A 24,783-nucleotide genomic window follows, 5' to 3' on the forward strand; every position below is an offset into this window, starting at 1 on the left:
AGAAAAGCACTTCTAGACAGTGAGAATCATACCATCTTTGTCTTACACCAGTACTAGCACCCAAAAGAAAAGAATGAGTATAGTTTCTTCGTTCTTATTTACTGACAATTTGGTTTGACCAACTATAGTATAGTAGGTATGAGAAAGTAGAATTATATTGAAATTATAAATAAGTAATTTAAATAAAATGTAATGTACTGGATTAAAACCATTGTTGGATCAATTAATTATTTTGCGACAGTACTACAATACACATGAAAATGGAACGCATTTTTAACTAATCTGTGGCGTTTGTTCCTGTCCTTCTTGCAGTATCGTAATCTCTCACTCTATTCTAACCTGCTGGAGTCCGTAATTACATAAGAAGGCTAAATTATATAAAATTCAGGTAAATTACTCTTTTTTCCCTTCCTATATATTATAGTGTACGTGTATGGAGAATCTATTAGTTATTTACAGTTGATATTTGTTTTATCGCCTACAGAATGGCCGGAGATGACGGAGCCCAGCTGAAAGGCTTATCCAAGTACTTCAACAGCCAGACATACAGCGGCAGAGCAAACGTTAGTATATCTTTCATGGTCTTATTGTGGAATCCTTTACTTCCACTCTGAGGTCTTTCACCAACATTCTAATGCGCACTTGGCGAAGTATCATCCTGTCACTAGATGACAATGTATCTACAGTTCTTGGAGCTCTTATTATCTAATTGGAATTTGTGCGCATGTAATTAAAAAATGAGTGAAAAAGTTCATGTCCACTTGCATGATATGATAAAGTTGTTTAATAAAGAATTTGTAAGTAGTAGGCAAAACATTTCACCCAATACATAGGTGTTAAAACATGGGCATGGACGGCATGGTCCCATGAACTAATACCATACCTGATGATCACACTAGATAGGCCTGCCATTTGTCTGGGTATCCTCAAACTTGTTGCCGTGTGAAAACATTTAGGCACCTCCAACACTTTCCGGTATCAGCAAATAGGGTGATTATATCTTAGAGCTTCATAGAGACATCTACTGCTTACAGCGTTTATTCTTATATGTATCTGGTTCTTGTTAAGCTGTTGTTCAACTTGTTTGCTTATAGTTATTGGAATTTCATGAGTACATAGCAATGTAGTCAACCAAATAAAGAATAAAACATTCTGTAAACAGTTAATTCAGTTATTATGTTAAATTGTCCGGTTATCCCTTTTAACAAGTTTTTGCAAGTGCATAGCTTGTCAAGAACAAAAGTGTTGAATCAAATATTAGGCTTTGAAATATCATTCTGTGTGCCACCAGTGTGTGGCTTGTGACAATATCAAAAATAGTTTTTTCAATAGTTGTAAGGTTGTAACTGCATAATATTTTGCTTTTTATTCTTACCGTCTGTGGTTTACTCGCAAGCGGAACCAGACTGATAAAAGCTCCAAAAAAAGAACATAGGTATGTTGAGTAGGTACTCACATTTTAAAAGACAGCAACGCACTTGCAATCTCTCTGGAGTTGCAGATGTCCATGGCCAACGGTAATTGCTTATCATCAGGCAATTCCACTGTTTGTTTCCAATCATAAAATAACAAACTAGCATTTTACTACGACATCCATTTTTACCGGTATTATTTATTATGGAGACGGCACCACTATCCTAGGAAAACCAGTCTTAAGATATGATGTATATTCATAATATTTTTTTTTTTTCAGGTGGCCAAGGCGACATATGCATTCTTCGGTGTAGTGATCCTTTACAACATGCTTAAACCTAAGTCAAAGTAAACACACACTTCATAATTCTTTAATTTTATGGTATCTATAACTAGCCATGGTTTTTGTTAAGTAAAACATACATTCATTTAGTGAGAAGTAAAATCATGTAAGTAATTGAAAATGCTTTTCTTTACCTAACCTATTAGTACCTTGTACCCTCTTCACTGGAAGACGCCCCTGCAAGCCAGGTTCTGCTTAGGAGGGAGTTCTTATGACATTTAACATGTAGGTTCGAGTAGGGCCGGATTTCTGCTTAGGCTACGGAATTCCGATTTGCGCTTAAAAAGACTTAATAAAGGACTTGACTCGGCGCTTAAAAGACTAGGATTTTTTTTGCGCAGTCTCGTAAAACGAGTCGATTCTTCAGTTTGAACTCGAAAGACTCGATTTCCTTAATAGTACTAGGTACAGACAATTAACTCTAACAAAACGCGTCTGTTACGATTAGGACAGATATGACCGCTAGGCGGCGACAGCGCCACGTGCGGCTTTTGGGACGGATGTATTTGTAGCTACCTGTTGCAAAGCGACGAAATCGCGGAGTGAGCCACACGTGCCTAGGCCCACAAGACCCGGGCCTAGAAGCCCAGGCAACCTAGCAATGGTTTTGAGATGGCGAAGTGCCTAGAGGCGCTATGTCTCTAAATCCGGACCTGGGTTAGAGTTGGAGGTAATTATTTGAGGTATGATTTAAGCACGACCAATGATTATTATTAATGTTGTCCGTGTTCAAAAATAAAACAATAGTAATTTATTCACTTTTATCTATTAAGATACACATTCATAGGGTAGGTACATAGAAAATAATTGTGTTGAATGCACCAGAAAAAATTAATACAATAATTTCAGATCTTAAGAATACTAGTGACAGTCTTAGGAAAATAGAACTTTTGAAATCATCTTTGGTCTAATCATTTTAAATTACCATTTGGCATAAGGGCATTTTGACTTTAACTATATAGTTAGACTTAGGTGTTCAAGTCACATCTAACTTTCCTTTTTGTGAAGAGTGCTTCTCAGCCTTTTAATGTACATAACGTAGGTACATAAATATTTTAAAATGCCCATATAGTCATCATTCTACTATCAGCAAAAATATAAAAGGTAAATTAAAATTAACCGTCCAAAGTTTGAAAAGTAATATGTATCAGTAACGTTCTAACACCATGCCGGGTGTTTGATCTCCGTTTGTGCATAAATAAATATCTAAAACGATCATTAAATATTAAATGTAATACTAACCTCAAAGCACCAATAAATAATGAAACAGTAGCGTAATGAACACAGCGGTAATCTCGTATCATTTTGATTGTTTCAGAATCCGTAATATAGGCAATTTGAATGGAAATAATTTATATAACATTAATGTATAAGTTCTTAACGCTGTGACCAGAATGATACGAGATTACCAATGTATATTAATGAGATCTGGAAAGTTTAGGGTGACAGTTGCGGCTAGACTACACAAGTGTTCGAATCATTACGCGTCAATAAATAACGTACATGAACGCCCTATATACCGCTCTACATATAATACGATGTCTTAATATCAACATGACTAGTATCTTCATGTTTTCCATTTTAAAATGCAATTCTTTTCAAATCCTACCTAATATCAAGGCCGTACAGATCTCTCCGTCTGCGTTACATCACAGTTCATCAAGCTCAGCCCTCGATCTCAGGGCAGACTCGCGCGCCGGTGGCTCGCCGCACCAACCCACTTCAACTAACGCAATAAGCAAATTAAACTAATAAATACCTAAACGAGAATACTCACTCACGCCACCGGCCCTCAAATCCATGGCACGCTCGCCCATCACAAAGTCATTCATTCAGGAACATTTAAAATACAGTTCGAAAGTAGAGATAGTCGGCCACACTATCAAAACTGTACTTACTCTCTATGTAATATGTATCCACTGATATTGATCATGTTTACACATAATAATATATTACAAGACCAAGATACTGTATTTCAGTTTCGTTTGAACTCAAGAGCATATTCGTGAAAACATGCCAGATTCATTTAAACAGTTTGGAAATAAGTGAATTAAAGAATCATGAGAATGGCTAATAATTATTTAGACCACTCATAGAATAGAACAGCATAACTGAAATTACATAATGACAGACAAATAGATGCTAACATGAGTACATAGAAATCTTCTAAAATGTCAACAGAAATATAGTGTATATTAACTATGACATTTAGATAGCTTAAAATTATCCTTTACTGCACGGATATAAGCTAATTTGACACCATAATTATCAAAAATCTGCCGTGCTAACAACATATGCAGTAATCGCAGTTGAAATGTCATGCAATTATTTATCTTGTTCTCTTTGAATAAGTTCTTTATTTAAACGATGATTTTCATGCAAGTACTGCAAATACAATAAGCAGGGCAGAAATACTGTAAACAGAGATTATTTCCTAGTACATGTAATAGACTCAGAATTACGCTATATGTATATCTAGTCTGACATAGAGATACATTGTAATGTGTTTAAATATCTAACGAGAATCGTTTAAAGTGACCGTAATGGCACAATAGGCAAGTTGAAAGTACCATACCATCAAGATGTCAAGAAACTATTATTAGGAAAACGTTGCAAACTAGAACATTTAGATATGGAATGTAGCTGGGTGGTAGCACTGACGGGAAATAATTTTAAACGCATTGGTCTTTAATAGCTACCATTTTGGAAATACTTCTGGATGGAATGCAGAATTGGAAAAAGCTGCGATAAAGCAATAATCCTGATTTTAATATTATGCCTTTATTATGGGCAACTATTTTAATATGATGTAAGCCACTCAAGTGGTTTGTATTAAGAGATTAAGACCACTGAACTCAACAAAGCTGGGAATAGACTATAATAATGGAGCCTAGTTTTGATACAATTCAGGATGGATTCTTGATATGAATTGTCATAATAAAAAAAAATACCTATAAGAGTAGGTAAATGTATCCGTGCATGACGGAACGGATTTTTCTGTTGATTTCTGCGTCTGCTGATAAATTATGTCATGTGTAGCTTAATTGAACAAATTATCCTTATACCTAGTTTCTTAGTAATTCTTAGATGCCTTTACAAAATTCGAAAGCATTGTTACTTTATAGTATAAGTTACATCCAATATAAAAAAACACGACTAAAATGAAGACCGTATAAACATAGTGTGTTGTTTTCAGACACATGACTTTTGTTGTCAATAATGAGGATTTATTGATTGAAAATGTCACATGGTATCCAGTATTGAGTCTTATATACATACTTGGATATAAGATATTGTATAATAATGCCTGAGTTTTGATTACTCACATTTTTCTTACACGCTCAAGTATGTAATTAAATTCAGATTGTACTCTTTATACCGTATTGATGTTTCCTTTTGCTCGTTGTTATGTCATTAGCAGAAGGGTAAAAAGATGGTATACAGCGTCGAGACATAGAGTGGCAACAATAGATTTAATGTTGGGTATTATCAAAGCATGGTATGAAGAAATAAGTTTCCTTTTCAATATAAGATTTTTCTATCTTTTGTCGATGTTTTGACCGTCATTGAGCCGAAATGTCACACACGTCATCATCATTTAGCACATGAACTATTAGAAAGTATGAAGGTCACTTTTGACCGCGTACGCCATAACACTCGAATCATTTTTGGCGCTGCGGGCCCACAACTTACTCGGCCTTCCAAAAGTTCCAAAGGTTACTCATAAACATGTCACCGCCACATTATTCTGCAAAGCACCCTCTACAGTGACCAATTGACAGTTTTTAACCCTACTTATGTTGTTAAGAAGGGAAGACATCATTGCCTGGCTTATGATTATAATGAACATTTTAATTGTTTAAAGTTCGTCTAAACTTTACGTTCCGTCCCCGGTGTCCATCTGTTCTCCGAAGTTCCCTCTGTACTGACCGATATATGTACCTACAGTTTTTTACTGTGATATAAGTTTTGTTAAGAGAAGAGTACGCTGTTATTCAGCAGTAGAACTCAATTGGTTCATAATAACATTATTGTTGTTCATAACGTCTAGTTCGTAGGTGGTCTGGCGATGTCTAGTTCCTAGGTGGTCTAGCGAGGGAGTAGAGTGCCGGCGGCGCGGCGACGGGAGGCGTGGTCTCGCCGTCCGAGTCGGACTCTTCGGACGACACGCGCTCGGCCGCGCTGAGCGCCACGCGGGCGTACTCGTCCGTGTCTATGCTCTTGCAGAAGTGGATCGCGTATCTGTAACAGCAAGTCGAGTTACGGAGTTTATCACTACGCACAATAAACGACTGATCGACGTCAAATACTACTACGGTAGCAGCAGCTGGCATTCCTTCCAGTTCACGGACTGATCACCGTCACTCAGCTGTGAACTATGACTTCCAATACAATAAAATTTTGCGAACACTTTAACAGTGATAGATGGTTTGGTGAAACCAACCCTTAGGGCCGGTACAGAGGGACTGAAACCCGACCGCAACTTGTATGGGAACTGCACGCCGACGTTGTAGTTGCCGTGCAGTTCCCATACAAGTTGCAGTCGGGTTGCAATTCGTCTGTATCGGCCCTCAGATACAAGTAAATTTTTACGAACTACTACGAAATTTACACAGACATCATTAATACACGAGTAGGAGTAATCGATTTGAAAGTAATGTGTCCATTTCGGTTCGAGATGTGACACTGTATGAGTAGAAAGTGTCAGATTCCGTAATTTTACCACTATGATAATTTACAAATGTCTCTTTTACCTGAGTTTCTCCCGTAGCACTGCCTTGCAGGAATACCTCGGCATCTTCAGCAGGAAGAAACACGTGTAGCTCTCCGGTAGGAAATGGTCCGGTGGCTGGTACTTGTCCAACACCTAAAACATTTCGAAAGGAATTAAGTTAATAATATAATATATTGTAGCCGCAAACATGGCAGATAATACTCGTAGCTATTTCACAGGATCATACCGTCCTCAATCACACAATTTATAACCTTTTCGACACCGTGTCAAACACAAAAGTTGTCACTCTGACGCCACGTCACCTAGGTGACCTAGGTGTTAAAACTGAAATTGATCTTTATGCATATGCACGTAGGTATATGTTGTTCTGTGATCTGTGACCGATTAATCCGCCTGGCGTTGGACCTGCGGTGCGGATATATCGGTCATTGGCTTCCAAATGGATAAGCCTCGTTTACGAGTATAGCTTCCTTAGAATCTGGAAAGAACCTTGTAACAGTTGTAACGAATATTTATGGGTTGGGGACAGTTAACTTCGACAGTAAAATTTTGCCAATATTCAAGGCCTAAAACATACCTGCAGCACAAAGTCCCGCTGGCGGGGGTCCTGCGGCGCGCGCGGCAGCCGCGTGCGGCCCCACACGAAGCGCAGGAACAGCGCGCGCTCCGAGCCCGACAGCTCCTCCATCACCTCCCAGAACCAATGCACCAGCGGGGAGTTGGGCTCGATGCCTGCAAAACACAGATTAGAATCAATATGTGTGTCGATAGGGACTGTCTGTGCGTATTGCAGGCTCTGTGACTTAAATGTTACATTTAATACCCCCCGGTTCAGGTCCCGTGCCCCAAAGACTTTTGCTCTACAAGTGTATAAAAATAATACTTCATTTTACAACCCTATTGTAAGAATGTGCCGTCTGTACAACGACCTGGTATCTAAACATAGCCATATTGATATATTCAACTCGAGATTTGCAATCTTTCGGAAACAGGTTATGGAAGTTCTTTGCCATCGATCACCATTACATTAAGTTTCATTAATGTCTTTAATTTCCTCAATGTTTTGTGCCTAAAATTGTATTACTGTGTAATTAAGTTAGTTTGTATAGTAGTCTTAGTATAGTTGTAGTTTTCGCTCAAATATTTGTTTCATGATGTGCATACATGCTTTGGATGGCATTCCCAACCAAAAACCTGCTCTGAAAAGAATTATTCCATGTAATAAATGTTATCTGTTTTGTGTGCCTAATAAATAAAATAAAATAAAAAAATATTAAATAAATCTGAAACTTTAAGCCTCCATTCCCACGGGCGCTTTTACAACGCGCGTTAGAAAAGCGTTGGAGTGACACAAATGGATACATGTGTATTTATTCACACGACAGCGGTGGCGCTTTTTATCAAGCATTGTTGGATTTTCGACTTTGAGCCTTGGTCGTTAAGTCGGATTTAGAGTGTGGACAGATTCAAGCGCTTTTTTAGCTGTCTTGGGAATGGGGGCTAACTCGATGTCGACCCTTCACGCTCTCAAGCGCGGTTGGTTTATCTGATAAACGCAGCGAAACGCAATGCGCTTGCCGCACACCCATTTTACATCTGATAATCTAATCATATCTAATGACACTACGTTGTTTTACGCTGTGAACGCAGCGGTAATGATCTGATTTCCTAGGATAGCGGTGCCGTCATATAGCAGCCGTTTGCATACGAATACTACGACATCCATAAGTTTTTTTTTTTGTTCTCTAGTTTTATCTGCAATCAGTCAGACTATAAGCAGATTGGTTGAGTGCTTTATATCATGACGAGCGAGTCCTCCAGCGAGGGCTTCTACTCATTTCTCTTTGACAATTTTGGATTGTCTATGTATGAGGGAAACATCATAAGTAGCCGTATTATTTCGTATGGAGACGGGCGCTATATGACGGCACCGCTATCCCAGGAAAACCGACCCTAAGCGCATTGACATTTTTCTTACATTCCGTTGACGCATGCGTTTAACGCTTCGTTTATCGCATAAAAGAATCGCGCGCTAGTCAGTGAGAAGAGGCACTGTGATCGCTTGCAATTATTCTATCTATATGTCGGCGGCCGATTGTAAGATCAGGCAGATCGTAATGTTCCTGTGTAATGTTTTGACGATAGTCATTAGTCACATTAAACCAATATATAGGCAGGATAGGTTCGTTAGGTTGCTTAAGATGCCCGAAGGGCAAACTGCTCAGAAATAGGATCCCCGCGTAGCGGGGCTCCGTCGACTCAGGGAACGAGTCAAAGATTTTCACGTTTCACGATATGCCTAGGAATTTCACGATATGCCTGATCTTACGATCGACCGCCGACATATATACTCGCACTGACCTTTGTATGTGGCGGAGGCTCGCAGCGCGTGCACGGGTATGTCGGGCGAGCCGCACACGAGCGCCTCTAGCTCCGCCGCAGTGAACAGCGAGAGTAAAGGCGCCGGGACTACGCGGGACATGCCATCTCGCACTGCTCGCACTTGTTCTTCGAACTCGTGCAGCCTGGAAATAAAGTTATTTATATTTATTATTCAAAACCCACTGTGTCCCACTGCTGGGCAAAGGCCTCCCCCCTCTTCCTCCACTCGTCTCTATTTAGTGCAATATCTGGCCAGCCTCTCAAGAAGGAGTGCCTGGCTGGGGAGGAGTGACTGCCCGAACGCCTCGCATTTCATAGCCAAGTGAGCACAAAAGTGTGTAGTGTGTGTTACCTGTAGTGCAGGGCGAGCTGCACGTACTCGTCCTTGTTCTCGGGCGTGACGCGCTTGTGCCGCGTGGACAGCGGCACCTCGTGCCCCGCCGCCGACGGTATGGAGAAGGGGAGCTCCAAGTTTTGGAGTTCCTGAGGACAAAGTTGTGTAGATTAATGTACTGTGCTTCTTATTTTATTCTGTTTAACAAACAAAACTGTGTGCGAGGCGCGCAGTCTGTGTGATTCCGCGTTCTAGCCGAAGGGTGTGGTGTTCCGGCGGTTCTACGCAGAGTCAGACGATGCTACGGAGCAACGCTGTCACGTCGTCGCCCAAATCTAATGTTTAGTTAGTTTATTTTTTATGTGTATTGTTTTCTCTGTCTTTTCTTTTATTTTGTAGTCTCACAGTTGCTTTGTTTTATATTGTAATGCTTGTTTACTTATTTAATCAATAAATAAATGCTGCCGCCACACGCCCTCGGCCCGTGACAGGGACAGCGGCGACCCGGTGCGGATCGCGATGCCCATCAATACGCCTGTCAAACAGTTGTCCAACCTTGTTGGCGGGCGACATGTCGCGGATGCACAGCAGCGCGGGCAGGAAGTCGCGGTCCACCTCGGCCAGGTCGCGCGGCCGCAGCGGCTGCCCGGTCAGCTGCCGCCACACGCCCTCGGCCAGTGACAGGGACAGCGGCGACTCGGTGCGGATCGCGATGCCCATCAATACGCCTGTCAAACAGTTGTCCAACCTTGTTGGCGGGCGACATGTCGCGGATGCACAGCAGCGCGGGCAGGAAGTCGCGGTCCACCTCGGCCAGGTCGCGCGGCCGCAGCGGCTGCCCGGTCAGCTGCCGCCACACGCCCTCGGCCAGTGACAGGGACAGCGGCGACTCGGTGCGGATCGCGATGCCCATCAATACGCCTGTCAAACAGTTGTCCAACCTTGTTGGCGGGCGACATGTCGCGGATGCACAGCAGCGCGGGCAGGAAGTCGCGGTCCACCTCGGCCAGGTCGCGCGGCCGCAGCGGCTGCCCGGTCAGCTGCCGCCACACGCCCTCGGCCAGTGACAGGGACAGCGGCGACCCGGTGCGGATCGCGATGCCCATCAATACGCCTGTCAAACAGTTGTCCAACCTTGTTGGCGGGCGACATGTCGCGGATGCACAGCAGCGCGGGCAGGAAGTCGCGGTCCACCTCGGCCAGGTCGCGCGGCCGCAGCGGCTGCCCGGTCAGCTGCCGCCACACGCCCTCGGCCAGTGACAGGGACAGCGGCGACTCGGTGCGTATCGCGATGCCCATCAATACGCCTGTCAAACAGTTGTCCAACCTTGTTGGCGGGCGACATGTCGCGGATGCACAGCAGCGCGGGCAGGAAGTCGCGGTCCACCTCGGCCAGGTCGCGCGGCCGCAGCGGCTGCCCGGTCAGCTGCCGCCACACGCCCTCGGCCAGTGACAGGGACAGCGGCGACCCGGTGCGGATCGCGATGCCCATCAATACGCCTGTCAAACAGTTGTCCAACCTTGTTGGCGGGCGACATGTCGCGGATGCACAGCAGCGCGGGCAGGAAGTCGCGGTCCACCTCGGCCAGGTCGCGCGGCCGCAGCGGCTGCCCGGTCAGCTGCCGCCACACGCCCTCGGCCAGTGACAGGGACAGCGGCGACCCGGTGCGGATCGCGATGCCCATCAATACGCCTGTCAAACAGTTGTCCAACCTTGTTGGCGGGCGACATGTCGCGGATGCACAGCAGCGCGGGCAGGAAGTCGCGGTCCACCTCGGCCAGGTCGCGCGGCCGCAGCGGCTGCCCGGTCAGCTGCCGCCACACGCCCTCGGCCAGTGACAGGGACAGCGGCGACCCGGTGCGGATTGCGATGCCCATCAATACACCTGTGAAACAAATTATGTCACTATTATGTTCACGTTGACTAAGCTTGTTCCATAAGAATTCCACAGTAGTCAACCTATCGACACAGAATAAATAATAGTACTAGGTAGGTTGCTATCGTTTGGTATTGTATATGTGATCGTGTTGTCTGGCATATAGTCCGTCCGCGATTAAGGATCTGTCATCTAGTGACTTTAAAATAGGAAAGTTACACTGGACATTAACCCTCACATTAAAGTGTGGTACAGAAAATGCTGAGCCAACTTGTAACTGTATATACTATTGTCGATAAGGTTAATTCGTAGATCCTGTTGCAATCATATAAGATCCATTCGATTGAGTTAAGTTTGCACCAGAATCTTATGGCGCTACTTAGGGTGGTATTCCACCTATCCGATTTCTTGGATGGTTTTTGAATTGTTTTGATGATATTACCAACGAATCGGACATAGCAAATCTTCAGCAACGGGGGTGGCCCTTTCTATAGCTCCACATATGTAGGTGATACTCAACATGTGCTAGAGATACACGTACCCAGGAACCGGAAGCAGTTGAGGTGCAGCGGCGTGTTGGCGGTGGGGTTGAGCAGGAAGGCGTCCCGCGAGGCGCCCGCGTCGCCGCGCCCGTTCGGCGTGGCCATCAGCAGCGGCAGCGACCCGTTCTGCAGCTCCTCGCACATCTCGGCGATGCTCTCGCTGTACCCGCCGCCGCAGTCGTCGACGCTCTCGCCTGAAATATGCGATATTGTGTTTTGCTAGTTTATTCTTGGTATGGTATTCTGATCGATTGTAAACTGTTTGATCAGTGCCCTGTTTATCAAAAGCTTGTAACTTGTAATACAATTGGAAGTTCCATTCTAACAAAAGATGTCAAATAATACTTCCACTTGCATTACAAGTTACAAGCTTTTGATAAACAGGGAACTGGTCTGTTTTCGCCGACTGTCAAACTTAATGTGATCTTTGTGCTATCCCCAGCTTTACATAACTGTATCAATTTTTTAAACAATCTGAATACGAAAACTGAATCAGACTTTAATTCCAAAATTGGACCCACTTAAACACGCTAACTATTTATTTGTGTAGTTTATATGCAGACTATATTTATATAGTTTGCTTTTTTTAATTCACTCAATAGATATATTTCTCTCTCTGCACCAATTGTAGATATCTCTGTTTCGCCCTATGGTTGACTAGTAGAGAATGCATTAAGGCCGCCATTTGTACATTGTTGTCTATATTTTGTGCAATAAAGTTTAAATAAATAAATAAACACGGCACATTAAATAAAAGCTTGTTAAACTTCAAGAATTCACAGGCAGTTACATAGCCACTGACCTACAAATTTAACCTTCCACACGCGGTGTGGCAAGGCCAGAGCCTCCTGCGTGAGAGCCGGCAGCCGCGCCACCATCTGCCCGAAGACGGACCGCATGCCAGCCGGGCCCGCCAGCCCGCCGCCGCGCCGCGAGCGCCGCGCGCCCACGCGGGACAGCTCCACGACGGGACCGTGCTGACGCTCGCGGACCATCGTTGCCATCACCGCCTGGAAACATATCGATCACCAAAATTGATATCACACATGAAATTCCATCAACTAAGGGCCAGTTACACTAACCACATTAGCGGACTGAATAATTAAATATGTGGACTGAATAACGTCAATAAGCAGTATGGTCACAGATTAAATAATAGTACAGAAGACTCACTCTCTAACAAAACGCGTCTGTCACGATCAGCACAGATATGGCCGCTAGGTGGCGACGGCGCCACGCGCGGCTTATGGCAAACCCCAAAATTGGGGTCGAACGGATGTAGTTTTAGCTACCTGTAGCAAAGCGACTAAATCGCGGAGTGAGTCACGCCGGGTATGGTATGAAACTTCCCATACAATAAAGTTTTGCGAAGGCTTTAACGGTGACAGAAGGTTTGGTGCAACTGACCCTAAATATTCAATGTCTAAATATACCTTGAGTTTGATCAGATTAGCGATTTTACGGCAGTCGACATCATGCGATGCATCGAGTGTGGATCCCAATTGGTGCAATGACATCCAAAGTGACGCATATTAGCGTCGCTCAGGGTGGTAAACTCGGTAATTTATTTGTCAAATGAATATTTCGTCTCACATTTTGCTTAATAAGAGAGAGAAAGAGAGAGAGAGACGCTGGACAAAGAAATTTGACAGAAGGAGACTATCTATATTTTATGTAAATACGAGTTTCAAAAATTTGATGTAGCTATACGACAACTAGATTCGGACTGTACCTTTCTAAAAGCGGCCTCTTTCACAGAATAGAACATCAAGTTCCTCAGCTGGTCCAGGTTTCCCTCGAGGATGAGCAGCGTCAGATTCGGGCACACCAGTTCCGAGAACTGATGAAGTAGTACCTGGAATCGATTATAAGGATTAAATTACAAGCAGCATTAGTAAAGAACCGTTGACAAGGAACTAGTTTGTCACGAGTAGAGACGAGAAATCAAAATGGAAACTTCTTTTAAAACCTCTGGCAATTTTCAGAACTTTCCGAGAATATTCCCAATTTTATAGCTGCAACTCGCATATCAAAATGGAAACGCGGAAACTTACCAATCGATTGCATATAAGTTGGGGGGACAGGTCTCTCAGCAGATGGCACTCGAGGGGCGGCGGCGGCGGGGGCCGCGGGGCGCGGGGTGCCTCTACACAGAGAGCAACTGTGTGCGCGCTGCCGCACGCCACTTTCGTCACGCGTTTACCCTGAAAAGTACCACGTAAAGAATTGTAATTAAAAATCGGCGGAAACTAATATTTAGGTAGGTACAAATAGCAACACTGCTAACAACTGTACATCGGTGGACCTTATTACAAAAGGCATAAGGTCCACCGATGACAGTTGTTAACAGTGTGCGCGATGGTACATTGTGTTACAACTATTCAATTATTTTCATTAATTTTCAAAGTATTAAAGCTTAAAAGAGCTTCTATTGTGTCGGAAAAATGAGGACGATGGATGTAATATTTGGGTTGCTAGATTGGTAGATATGAACCCCCAGCTAAGTTGTGGAAAATCAGCACCCAAATGTCTTTCCGATACTGATAGAGTTGGACCAAGAAAAGTCTGCAGCGATTTTGCTAGCCCACGCAGTGCAAGTGTAATTTTAACGCCCAACTTCAATGAAATTATGTCCTATAAATAACACTTGCACTGCGTGGGCTATCAAAATCGCTGCAGACTTTTCTTGGTCTAACTCTACCAAAAGTGTTATTAACGATAAGTGACGTACCTGCAGAGCAGTAAGCAGCCTTGGCCGTTGCGCAGCTAATGTAGTCCCGTCTCCTAACTGTCCTTCGTCGTTGTCACCCCACGTGTACACCTCGCCAGTGTCCGTGCAAGCGACGCAGTGGAGACTCCCTACAAAAAGTCAAATCTTTTTTTATGTGTTTTTACAACGTTCCCTGGATTTTAAAAATCAAAGAACGAACCAACATATCTTTGACACAATGGAGCTTTCCACGCGCTTCGTTTATGCGTTATTTTTTTTAGTCCATTTGTCATACAAATAGAAACTATTATGTTTAAAATTAAAATCGATTGAATACTCACCAGTAGCTATAGACACTATCATCTTCCCCTGCATGCCCGTGACGCGCATCGGTCTTCGCACGTGCTCGTAGCTGCCGTGCCCGAGCCGGTGGTAGTCGCCCTTACCCCTGTTCAAACGAATATTACATATTACTGTACATTTCACAAGTTTTCACGTCCAATATTGTATACTAAAGGAGTAACTGCCGTATTCGAACTTCAAGATTACTCCTGATTCTAGATACGTTATAGTTTAGATATCAACTAGTTTTCTTTTGCAGCGCAATTCGGGCAACCAATGACACTTTTACGTTAGATAGAGTAAGATATCTATTAGATGTGAATTGGATCTCTTAAGTCATATCCTGTGGAAATCGTTCAAGAGTATCTCCAGAATCACGCAAATGTCAACTTTGACCGGTTAGATCTTAAACATATCGTTATCGTATCGTGGTGATGTCTAGAAGATGTCTAATAGATGTCTATTTCAAAATCCGAATCGGACCCTTAGCAATGCATTAGCTTAAGTGAATAAAGGTATTACGACTTCAGTGATTTAAATGAAGATATATTATATTTGTAAAAACGTGCAATAAAGAACACATTAGCGCAGCGGTGACGCTGGGCATACCACACGCATAGCTGGAGATTCTCCCCCTTATTCATAAATACGCTACAAACCTTAACTAATAATCGTTTGCTTTTATCTCTCATTTTGACTTATGTATTTGTAGGGGATAAAACATAATTTAACTAAATAAGGCTCACAGTTTTATAAATAAGGGGTGTTTGTTTTTAGCTCTTGTTCACAGCTGCCCCGGCTACTGGTCGATGCATAGACTAAGAATCCTCTAGACCGAGTTTAGAGCAATTACTTCATGCAACCGATGATGCCAAAAATGCGGGGGTGCGCGGGACGAGGTGACCGAAGTCTTGTGCCGTGATTGGTCCGTTCAAAGACACGGACGTCACAAAAATTACCGTATGCGTGGCAGAGGGGGTAGCGCGACTATGCTCAGTCTGGTGGATGTCTTGTCTGTGGGTCGATGTTATGGAAAGACCGTCAGCTAGCTCTTATACTTGTATTATATTTCGATGCACTGTGCAAATAAGTCGTGTAGCTTAGTAGCTACATGGTATATGGTGTAATGTATGATAGTTTATATATAGCTATATTTGCTTACCATGTATAAACGCTACCGCACTGGCAGAGTGCAACGGAGAATTGGGAGCCGCACTCGACCTTTATGACCCTCAGGCCTTTCAAGCATTCGATCTTCATTGGTTGTTTGCAACCCTCTGACCCTCCTCGCCCTGTCACAGGTAACATTAAATTATATATAGTATAATATTAGACCACGTCATAATCACTTTTATTACAAACTCTGTTAGTCAAAATAGTCAAACCTATTCGTGGATAAGGATGGTATTCCACCTATCCAATTTCTTTGTCCATTTTGTATTGAGTCTCACATTAAGCAAAATGTGACAATTTATTTATTTATTTATATTGAACAAAGAAATTGGACAGGTGGAATACCCACCCTTATAATGACAAATTTGTTAAACCCACCAAATAAAAATACCCTAAGCGTTCAATCTAAAATTGTTATTGTAAAACTGAATTGTATTCAAAATATTAAAAATAAGTCCATGGCATTCAGGTTCAATTAGTGCTTCGGCATTTATCCCCATTTTTACATTTTATACGTATAAAAAGGTTTGCAATGTACATTTACCGGCTACCGGCCCCAGTCGGTACATCACTAAATACATCACTACATCAGTATACCTAATTTCCCGTAGTCGCCGTCGCCCCACGACCACACGTTGTCGTCGTCGGTGATGCAGAGCGTCTGCGCGTCGCCCGAGCCGCACGCCACGTCTATCACTCGGTACGACGCCAGGAACTCCACCTGCAATCAGCCGGTATAACATTTATAGATACCTACCATATACCGACCGACCGACGGATCTTATACACGATCTTGTATATTGACGACCGGTCTGGCCTAGTAGTGGAAGCCGATGGTCCTGGGTTCGAATCCCAGTAAGAGCATTTATTTGTGTGATGACACATATATTTGTTCCTGAGTCATGGTTGCTTTCTATGTTAAGTATTTATACAGGGTGTTTGACAAATTAAAACGGCAGATAGGTTGAGTCATTTGCTATCTTCTCAGGCCTAGAAATTTTTAATTTGGTGCAAAAAAAATATTCAATTCTATGACAGTTTTTCGCAAATTTTAAATGTTTACTTGCGTAGTAGTAAAAAAAAACCATGGCCAATTTTGTTTTTCTAGGCATGAGAAGATAGCAAATGACTCAAGCTATCTGCCGTTTTAATTTGGCAAACGATGTAACAAACAGCCTGTATATTATATATATCGTTGCCTGAGTTCCCACAGCACAAGCCTTCTTGAGCTTACTGTGGGACTTACAATTAGTCAATCTGTGTAAGAATGTTCTAAAATATATAATTATATACATGATGAGCTTGAAGTTAAATTAGGATCGTTCATTTTTTTTTGACCCCCATTTTTATTTTATTTTCTGAAAATATAGGTTAATTTAAGATACCAATTTGAATGATTTAGTAATTCGTGGCTCGGTTGAATATTTATAATTTATTGAAAATATGAGATACGACTTTTCGTAAATTACATGTCGTCGGCTGATTAGGATAATGCACAAGCAACAACAAGCCTTAAAAAAATAGTTGTCATTGTCAATTGATTGTAATGTCACCTGTCGACAATGTCAGTGTCACGTGTTTCTATAAATAACAATCGTCTGGAATGGAAAACTCGTTTATTTTGAATCATTAATTTTAAAATACCTACGCTATAAATTTGAGAAAGCTGATTCCAGAAATCTGCCTAAGTTATATAATATAACTTAGTTTTATTGGAGTATGTATCCATATAGCATCCAACTCCAACCATAACTTGGCTGAAATCAAGGGAGCAAAAATACAAATGTGAGTTACCTACATCATATATATTTTAACTGATTCGATTTGTAAGAAGATTGGATTCATAAAATCGTTACAAGCGTCCATTGCTAAAGGTAGCTTAGCACCCAGTGGGTGCTTTCTACCGGCTTGTCACCATTGTTTGGATATTGTACTACATACTTATACTACTATATTAAGAACATGCCAATTTTGCTAATTATATCCTATTATTTCAGGTCATCGTGATTCCTATTTAGATACAGCTGTGAGATATGTAACTGCACTTGGGCCCAGAACAAAGTTGAGCATTTTGTATTGAAACGAACGTCATATTAATTATTAATCGTCGTAATACTTTACGACCGTAAATAATGCCTGGGAACAGAGTAAATAACAAACCATACACTTCTCTTTTGGATGGTCAACAAGAAGCCATCATTGTCAGATGCTCGTGCAGAACATGATAAACATACATTTAATGTAAAGTTACTATTTTTTTTGGAAACATATATAACATATTTCCCAAATTAATAAAAAAGTAGGTAAACAAAAACATGTTTTATTATTCACAACTCTTTATTAAGTCTTGTCCACCATGATATCAGCAGCTTGAACTGCAACATGTACCTGGAAATTAGAAATTATATCTTTTTAAAGCAGTTTCAGGCTGAATTTTGAGTATGGCTATGTATTCTTGTATATTCCTTCTTTCTAGTAGGCACCATCTCTGTTTAACGGTTTGCCTTTAGATACTCTGGCTACATTACCACAGAAAATGAATAGATACCACGACCCTACCAATAAAGTGAGCTTTTAAATACTTAATTGTAGTAAATTAATATTAATTTTATACTTACATCGACGTGATTCTCACAGCAATACTGTGTGTCACACGTGAAGTAGGTAGGTATTCCAAGTTTAATTCACGGCACCATCTTCCACGTCGTAGGTCTTCGTGGATTCGAACTATTATTTTTGTGAATCATTCCCACACATAGGAACAACGTTTTTGATATATTATTAAGCAATGAAATCTACTGTTTAGGTATTAATTATTAATCAAATTGTAACAAACAAGCGCAGCGGTTTAACTGAAAAATTTTGTTATGACAATCGATGACAATGATAACTTTGACAATACGTGAGTGACGGATTTATTTACTATGGTTCGATAACTTTTATTATGCAAAGACTTTACATTCAGCCCAGGAGAAGGTCAAACTAAGGTCATAAGGATATTTGTTGAAATATCTTCAATCCTCAATTATTATATCGCAGCAAATGTCGGAAACTGTTTAAAAACCTTATATCTCGAAATGGTTTTCGAAATAGAACATTAGAAAAAAAATGAACAATCCTAATTGGGGATCTGGTAGGCCCCGCCGTTGATGGCAGGATGGACTGGACTCCTACTTGAAGGAGTGGCCAAACATAGCACTGGATAGAGATCAGTCGAGATATTAGGGGGAGGGGAGGCCTTTGCCCAGCAGTGGGACACGACAACCTCCAAATAATAAATAATAATACAGTAGTATGAAATGATGAGCCCACGAAATAGCACGATTGTGGGTTTCAGGGAACTAAACTACGCACTTTGCACATAGAAGTGATATGCAAACGTATGCCGTACGCTAGCGATCTCAGTGCACGCTGCTAAAATCCCTTGGAACCAATGTAACGCTGCACATCCCGCGGGCCAGATGTTTTGTATTTAGCTCTTCAGAATCAGAACATTTATTGGGAAGAGGTAATTGGTACATATTTAATTTACAAGATATATCACAACAATTATAAAATTTTAACAGGCAGACAAGTAGATACATTATTAATCTTTTGGGCGCCAATGATTGGATCGACCTTATGATTCGGTCTAATTGTGTTTTTGGAAAAACTAATTATAGCCAGCCTTTTATGAATGTAGTATGATACCTTAGGGTATGGTGCTTTACGCACACTAGCGTCCCTTCCCCTCCCCCTGACGCAACCCCCCCTTTTTGCATGAAATATGTCCCGGTTCACAGTTTATTACATTTTTTGAGGAAAGTATACATTTTAGGAAAAATGTGTCAATGAAAGAAATAATCCTTAATAAATTCTTAATAAAAAAGGTCATATTCATTTTTTTTATATGATGCACCATATTCATGTATTAGCTTGTTAAAATTGTAACGGTTTACCGTTATTTCCAATTAAAATTCTATAAAATAAGAAATAAACTTAAACCTAAATATAACTATAAACTACTATAATACACATTTCATACTTATTATCTAAAAAAATATATACAAAAACCTTAAAAACTTCTTCTTCTTCAATTTAAGAGCTGGGCTCTTGTCGGTGCAGCGTGATGAAGATGTCTCCACCTTGGTCGGTCCAAAGCCAGCCCCTTTGTGTCCTGGTACGACACGGCCCCTACATGCTCCTTTACTTGGCTCATATAGCTCTTCCTTGGTCTTCCCCTCCCTCTCTTTCCATTTATTTTCCCTTCTATAATGTTTCCGATGAAGTGGTCGTGTCGTAGCAGGTGTCCTATCATTCTTCCTCTTCTATTTTTAATAACACTCATTAGACTTCTCTTTTCTTTCACTCGCTCTAGAACAGCTTCATTCGTAACTCTTTCAGTCCAACTTATTCCTTCCATCCTACGCCAACACCACATCTCAAATGCTTGTAGGTATTCTTCATCTCTCTTATTTAGCGTCCATGTCTCACATGCATATAGTGCGATGGACCATATATATGTTTTCATAAATCTCTTCCGTATGTTTAAGGATATACGTGATTTGAAAAGGTTTTTCTTCTTATAGAAAGTCTGCTTAGCCATTGCAATTCTTGCTTTTATATCTGGAGTACATCGTGTGTCCTCTGTTATAATACTTCCCAAATATTTGAAGTTCTTGACTTGTTCTATATTTCTTCCCCTTATTTTTAGCTCACTCTTTATATTACCTGTCTTAGACACTTCCATGAATTTAGTTTTATTGTCATTAATTTTTAGTCCAAATTCTTGAAACACTTTATCCATTGTATTTACCAACTTTTCTAATTGAGTGTTGTTATTGGCTAAGGCTGCAATATCATCCGCAAACCTAACAAATACTACTCTCTTTCCATTTATTTGAATGCCCTGCTCTTTCACTGAATCCAAAACCTTTAGGATGGCAGCTTCAATGAACACGTTAAATATGAGTGGTGATAATGAGCATCCCTGTCTTACCCCCTGTTTTATTTTAGCCATTCCCTTTTCATTATCTACTTCTATAATTGTTTCTTGTTGTCTGTATAGTTCATATATTATCTTCCGATCCCTGTAGTCTAATCCTATTTCTTTAAGTCTGCCCATCATCAGCTTCCAATCCACCTTGTCGAAAGCCTTTTCCAGATCTATAAAGGCTACACTTGTATTATGGCCTATATCTAATCGTCGGTCTAAAGTCAATCTCAATGCCAGTATTGCTTCTCTAGTACCCTTCTGCTTTCTGAATCCGTATTGGTCCTCTCCTAGGTTGCTCTCAATCTTATCTCGTATGCGATATTGTATTATCTTCAATAGGATTTTTGAAGCTTGTGATACTAGACTAAGCGTTCTGTGTTCCTCACACTTCATGGTGTTTGCTTTCTTTGGTAACATTACTGTTTTCGTCGTTGTAAAGTCCTTGGGTACTTTTCCTTTTGCGTACATATTCGACACCAGCTTAAAAACTTCTTCCATTAAGATTGGGTTGTTAGCGTATTTTATCATTTCTATATAGATGTCATCAGCACCTGCGGCCTTTCCGTTTTTTATTGATCCTAGTGCTCTATCGAATTCTCTTCTAATTATTTCTGGCCCCATGTCATCTTTAGGCACTTCCCCTTCAATCTCTATATCATTTTCTTCCAGTCCATCTCCTTTGTATAGATCTTCTACATATCTTATCCACCTTGCCAGAATATCCTTGCTGTCCGTTATTATATGCCCATTCTCGTTTGTTATTGCTGTTGACTTGGTTTTATGGTTCCTATGTAGTTCTCTTATGATTCCGTATGCTTTGTCATTTTCCCCTTTTTTTATGAGTTCTTCAATCATTTCACAGTCTTTTTCCATATCTACTATTTTTGATTTTCTACACAACAACGTTATTTTATTTGTGATTCTCTTATAGTTTTGCAGGTTTTCTTCATCAGTTCTGTTTCTTATAGTCCTTCTTTCTATCATCAAGCTTATAATGTCTGCCGTGAGCCATTTTTTCCTAGGGATCAATTTCTCTTTCTTCGCAGTGGCTTTGGCACTTTCCTTCATTATATTCTTTATATCGTCCCATCTTTCATCTATTTCATTAATCGAATTGTCACTTATATATTTATCCTTATACTCTAATAATTTTCCTCCTATTGAGTTACTATATTGCACATTAGTTTCAATATCACATTTTAGTTTTCTGAGATCTATTTTCTTGCTTCGATTTACTCTCTTGTATCTTTTTGGTTTGACTTTAAGATTGCACATAACCATGTTGTGATCCGTACTTACATCAGCTCCTGGGTAGCTCTTACATTTTGTTACACACTTCCTGTGTTCTCTTTTTATCAATATATAATCTAGTTGGTATCTAGCTTTGTCACCAGGCATTTTCCATGTGTAACGTCTTCTATAAGGTTGATCGTATAACGTATTTGTTATTGTTAGGTCGTGTTCTTTGCAAAATTGTACCAGTTTTTCTCCTCTTCTGTTGCGATTCCCCAGCCCGAACCTACCAACTGTCTCTCCGTCTCTACCTTCTCCCACCACTGCGTTAAAATCTCCTAGTATTAGCAATTGTTCTTTTTCCTTATTTGTATCCATTAGTGTTTCTATTTGCTCGTATACACTATCTACTTCTCCTTCCGGGTGTGAACTAGTTGGCATATATGTCTGAATAATGAGCATATTTTGCGGTTCCGCTTTTATTTTCACAGCTGTGAGTCTATCACAAAGATGCATCGTGTTTTCGATTTGCAGGCCCCATTTCTTATTGAGAATAATAGCCGTACCGTTCTTTCCTCTTTCTTCTCCTGAAAAAATTATTCTGTGATTATCTTTCCAAAAATCTCCACTTCCTTCCCAGCGTGTTTCGCTTATACCTAGTATGTCTGTGTCTAATCTTCTCATTTCACTCAAAAGCTCTTCTAGTTTTCCGTCAGGCAGCATAGTTCGCACGTTCCAGGTTCCTATCTTCATATCCTGACAAGGGTTTCGCGGGATGACGACCGAGGCAGCCTTGCTTCTGCCCCTGCCGGACTCGGACCGCCACGGTATATTACGTCGTGGAAGCCCGTTGTCAAGGACTGTATTTTCATTAATTGTACTATTCATCTTTGCTGCGGGGTAAAGGGAGTGTAGTGCGGTGGTTTCCCCTTGCCTTCCACACCGCAGTTCAACAACCCTGGGTATGCCTGTTGATTTCCATTTCAAGCCCTACTGGAACCTGCTTCCTCGGCCTCTTCATGGTACTGGTGTTGCTGCTGCCCACCACCAGGGGAACGCTTATTTGATGGCGGCGTTTTTTCGCCATGACACGAAGTCGTCAATGAGCCTTTTGTGGTTTTTTATAGACAAGCCTGTCCCACCAGACTTCCCACCACGCCCTGTTGACTTCGCCGCTGCTTGGTCGGGGACTGCTTATTGGGTATTCGCAGCTAACCATCATATCTGATGGTCGATCCATTATCCGCCGCCTATGGACCCCGCTAGTAGCCTACAGCTCAGCCCTAGCAGTTAAAAACTAATATATACAAAATAAATCTACGAACAAACAGAATTGACGACTGCATTTGCTATTAGGTAAAACTAGATGCGAATACAAAGGACTACGTCACCCGGCTCGCGATAAGCGATGTGCACCGGCCAGCTAATGAGACATACGCGTCCGAGACATTGCTACCACGGCTTTGACAGCGAGAGGTCAAATCGACTAAATTCAAAGATACAATTTTACAGTCATGATGTGACAAATTTTTAATATGGTGTAAAATTTATTCTTATATTAAATGTGTTAAGTTCCAGTATTTCCCCAAATAGGGTGAGTGTTTACAATATTTTGTAGTTTTAAGACAAAGGTAACTTTCATAGTAGTAAATTAAGGAATCATTTTCTTCTTGCCATCACATTTTCATTTAGTTCTTTCTGGGTACATTTGGCTATCACTATCTGCTTATTAACTGTAATTTTCCTATAAAAATAACGCTGGAAATAACAAGCTTCTCGAACCTTCTGGAAATATGAGTCTACCCACTTTATAAAAATCTTGTAGATTATAATCAAAGTTATGCTTAATTCTAATTTAAATGTATAAAATTACATGCCAAATTGTAGTTGACATGCATTAATACAGTTTTTAGTTGTAGAAGTACATTTAGTAAATTTAACTTCACTTTCTTCTTTGTTTTAAATTTAAAATGATGATTCTACTTGTGACTGCCACATCATTGATCACCTTTTAATTCTTTGGGGTTCACTACACCAGCCTACTTTCTCATTAGCGCATTAATTTGGCCTAAAATCCGGATGTCGCAGTCACTTGTACAAAATTAGACTTTTCTTGAAATGGCCATTTTTACCGGAATTCCAGGGACCAAGTCTGGGGTTGGAGTCGGAACCTACCAACCTGAATTCGCATGCTCCGCTTCGTTCCGGAAGGTTCCCGTGCTGGATCCGGAACCCTTTTTTTTGAAGACGGCCACCTCCAAGTTCGACGTTCTGCGACGTAGTGCAGGGAAGTGACCCCTATCAAGGACTCGTTTCACCACTGTTAATTGCCAGCTCAGAAAAGATCCACGACCTTGTCTTTCCTTTAGTTTTTTTTATTTTTTTTTCATTATATTTCGTAAAATTTACTCTAGTTTTCTTTCGTCTCATTTTGCAATCTACCTACTTCATGCGACGCTAAACGTCACAAAATTCGAAAAAGTAATATAATAAATAAATGTTATTGGTAAACTTGTCACTTAAAGTGGATTTTTACTTTTTTTTCGTAAAACTTAGTTTTTGCTTGTTGTGTGTTACTTGTCACTTTTTGACATCTATCAATAAGTATATTTAGACTTAATCCCGTAGTAGCAACATCGTCATCAAAAAGGCGTTTTGCACTATGTAACAATAAAAACTAGTTTTTTCGTTAAATTGGTATTAACTCTGAAACTAGGCGAATTT

At 40.9% G+C, this 24,783-nt stretch overlaps 2 protein-coding genes and 1 long non-coding RNA gene across 3 annotated transcripts in view; 2 read left to right on the plus strand and 1 right to left on the minus strand.

Moving 5' to 3' along the window:
* The first annotated feature begins 249 nt into the window (after window positions 1–249).
* Window positions 250–1,877, plus strand: LOC134678178 (uncharacterized). The gene is made up of 3 exons (XM_063536633.1): window positions 250–388; window positions 485–563; window positions 1,694–1,877. The coding sequence occupies exons 2-3, from the start codon at window positions 486–488 to the stop codon at window positions 1,763–1,765; spliced, it is 150 nt and encodes a 49-aa protein (XP_063392703.1). The 5' UTR covers window positions 250–388; window position 485; the 3' UTR covers window positions 1,766–1,877.
* A 628-nt stretch (window positions 1,878–2,505) lies between these two features.
* LOC134678244 (probable E3 ubiquitin-protein ligase HERC2) overlaps window positions 2,506–24,783 on the minus strand; it is a 114,505-nt gene continuing 92,227 nt past the window's right edge. Inside the window, exons 77-90 of the mRNA XM_063536715.1 lie at window positions 16,449–16,572; window positions 15,841–15,970; window positions 14,678–14,784; window positions 14,358–14,485; window positions 13,681–13,830; window positions 13,359–13,481; window positions 12,429–12,636; window positions 11,626–11,820; window positions 10,921–11,093; window positions 9,226–9,356; window positions 8,853–9,016; window positions 7,069–7,223; window positions 6,511–6,623; window positions 2,506–5,998 (exon numbers count right to left, since the gene is read on the minus strand). Coding sequence (XP_063392785.1) covers window positions 5,830–5,998; window positions 6,511–6,623; window positions 7,069–7,223; window positions 8,853–9,016; window positions 9,226–9,356; window positions 10,921–11,093; window positions 11,626–11,820; window positions 12,429–12,636; window positions 13,359–13,481; window positions 13,681–13,830; window positions 14,358–14,485; window positions 14,678–14,784; window positions 15,841–15,970; window positions 16,449–16,572 — 2,070 coding nt within the window. The 3' untranslated portion in view covers window positions 2,506–5,829. The remainder of the gene's footprint in view (window positions 5,999–6,510; window positions 6,624–7,068; window positions 7,224–8,852; window positions 9,017–9,225; window positions 9,357–10,920; window positions 11,094–11,625; window positions 11,821–12,428; window positions 12,637–13,358; window positions 13,482–13,680; window positions 13,831–14,357; window positions 14,486–14,677; window positions 14,785–15,840; window positions 15,971–16,448; window positions 16,573–24,783) is intronic.
* LOC134678663 (uncharacterized) lies at window positions 23,363–24,468 on the plus strand. Its single transcript, XR_010100223.1, has 2 exons — window positions 23,363–23,653; window positions 24,203–24,468. It is a non-coding gene; the product is annotated as an uncharacterized LOC134678663 (long non-coding RNA).

This window comes from Cydia fagiglandana, chromosome Z (genome assembly GCF_963556715.1).
Source record: "Cydia fagiglandana chromosome Z, ilCydFagi1.1, whole genome shotgun sequence".
NCBI lineage: Eukaryota > Metazoa > Arthropoda > Insecta > Lepidoptera > Tortricidae > Cydia > Cydia fagiglandana.

What these genes read in the sequence shown, in the direction of transcription:
- LOC134678178 (XM_063536633.1), top strand. Translation starts at nt 486, where the DNA reads ATGGCCGGAGATGACGGAGCCCAGCTGAAAGGCTTATCCAAGTACTTC. An exon ending in CATACAGCGGCAGAGCAAAC is followed by an intron (nt 564 to 1,693) that starts GTTAGTATATCT and finishes TTTTTTTTTCAG; the next exon opens with GTGGCCAAGGCGACATATGC.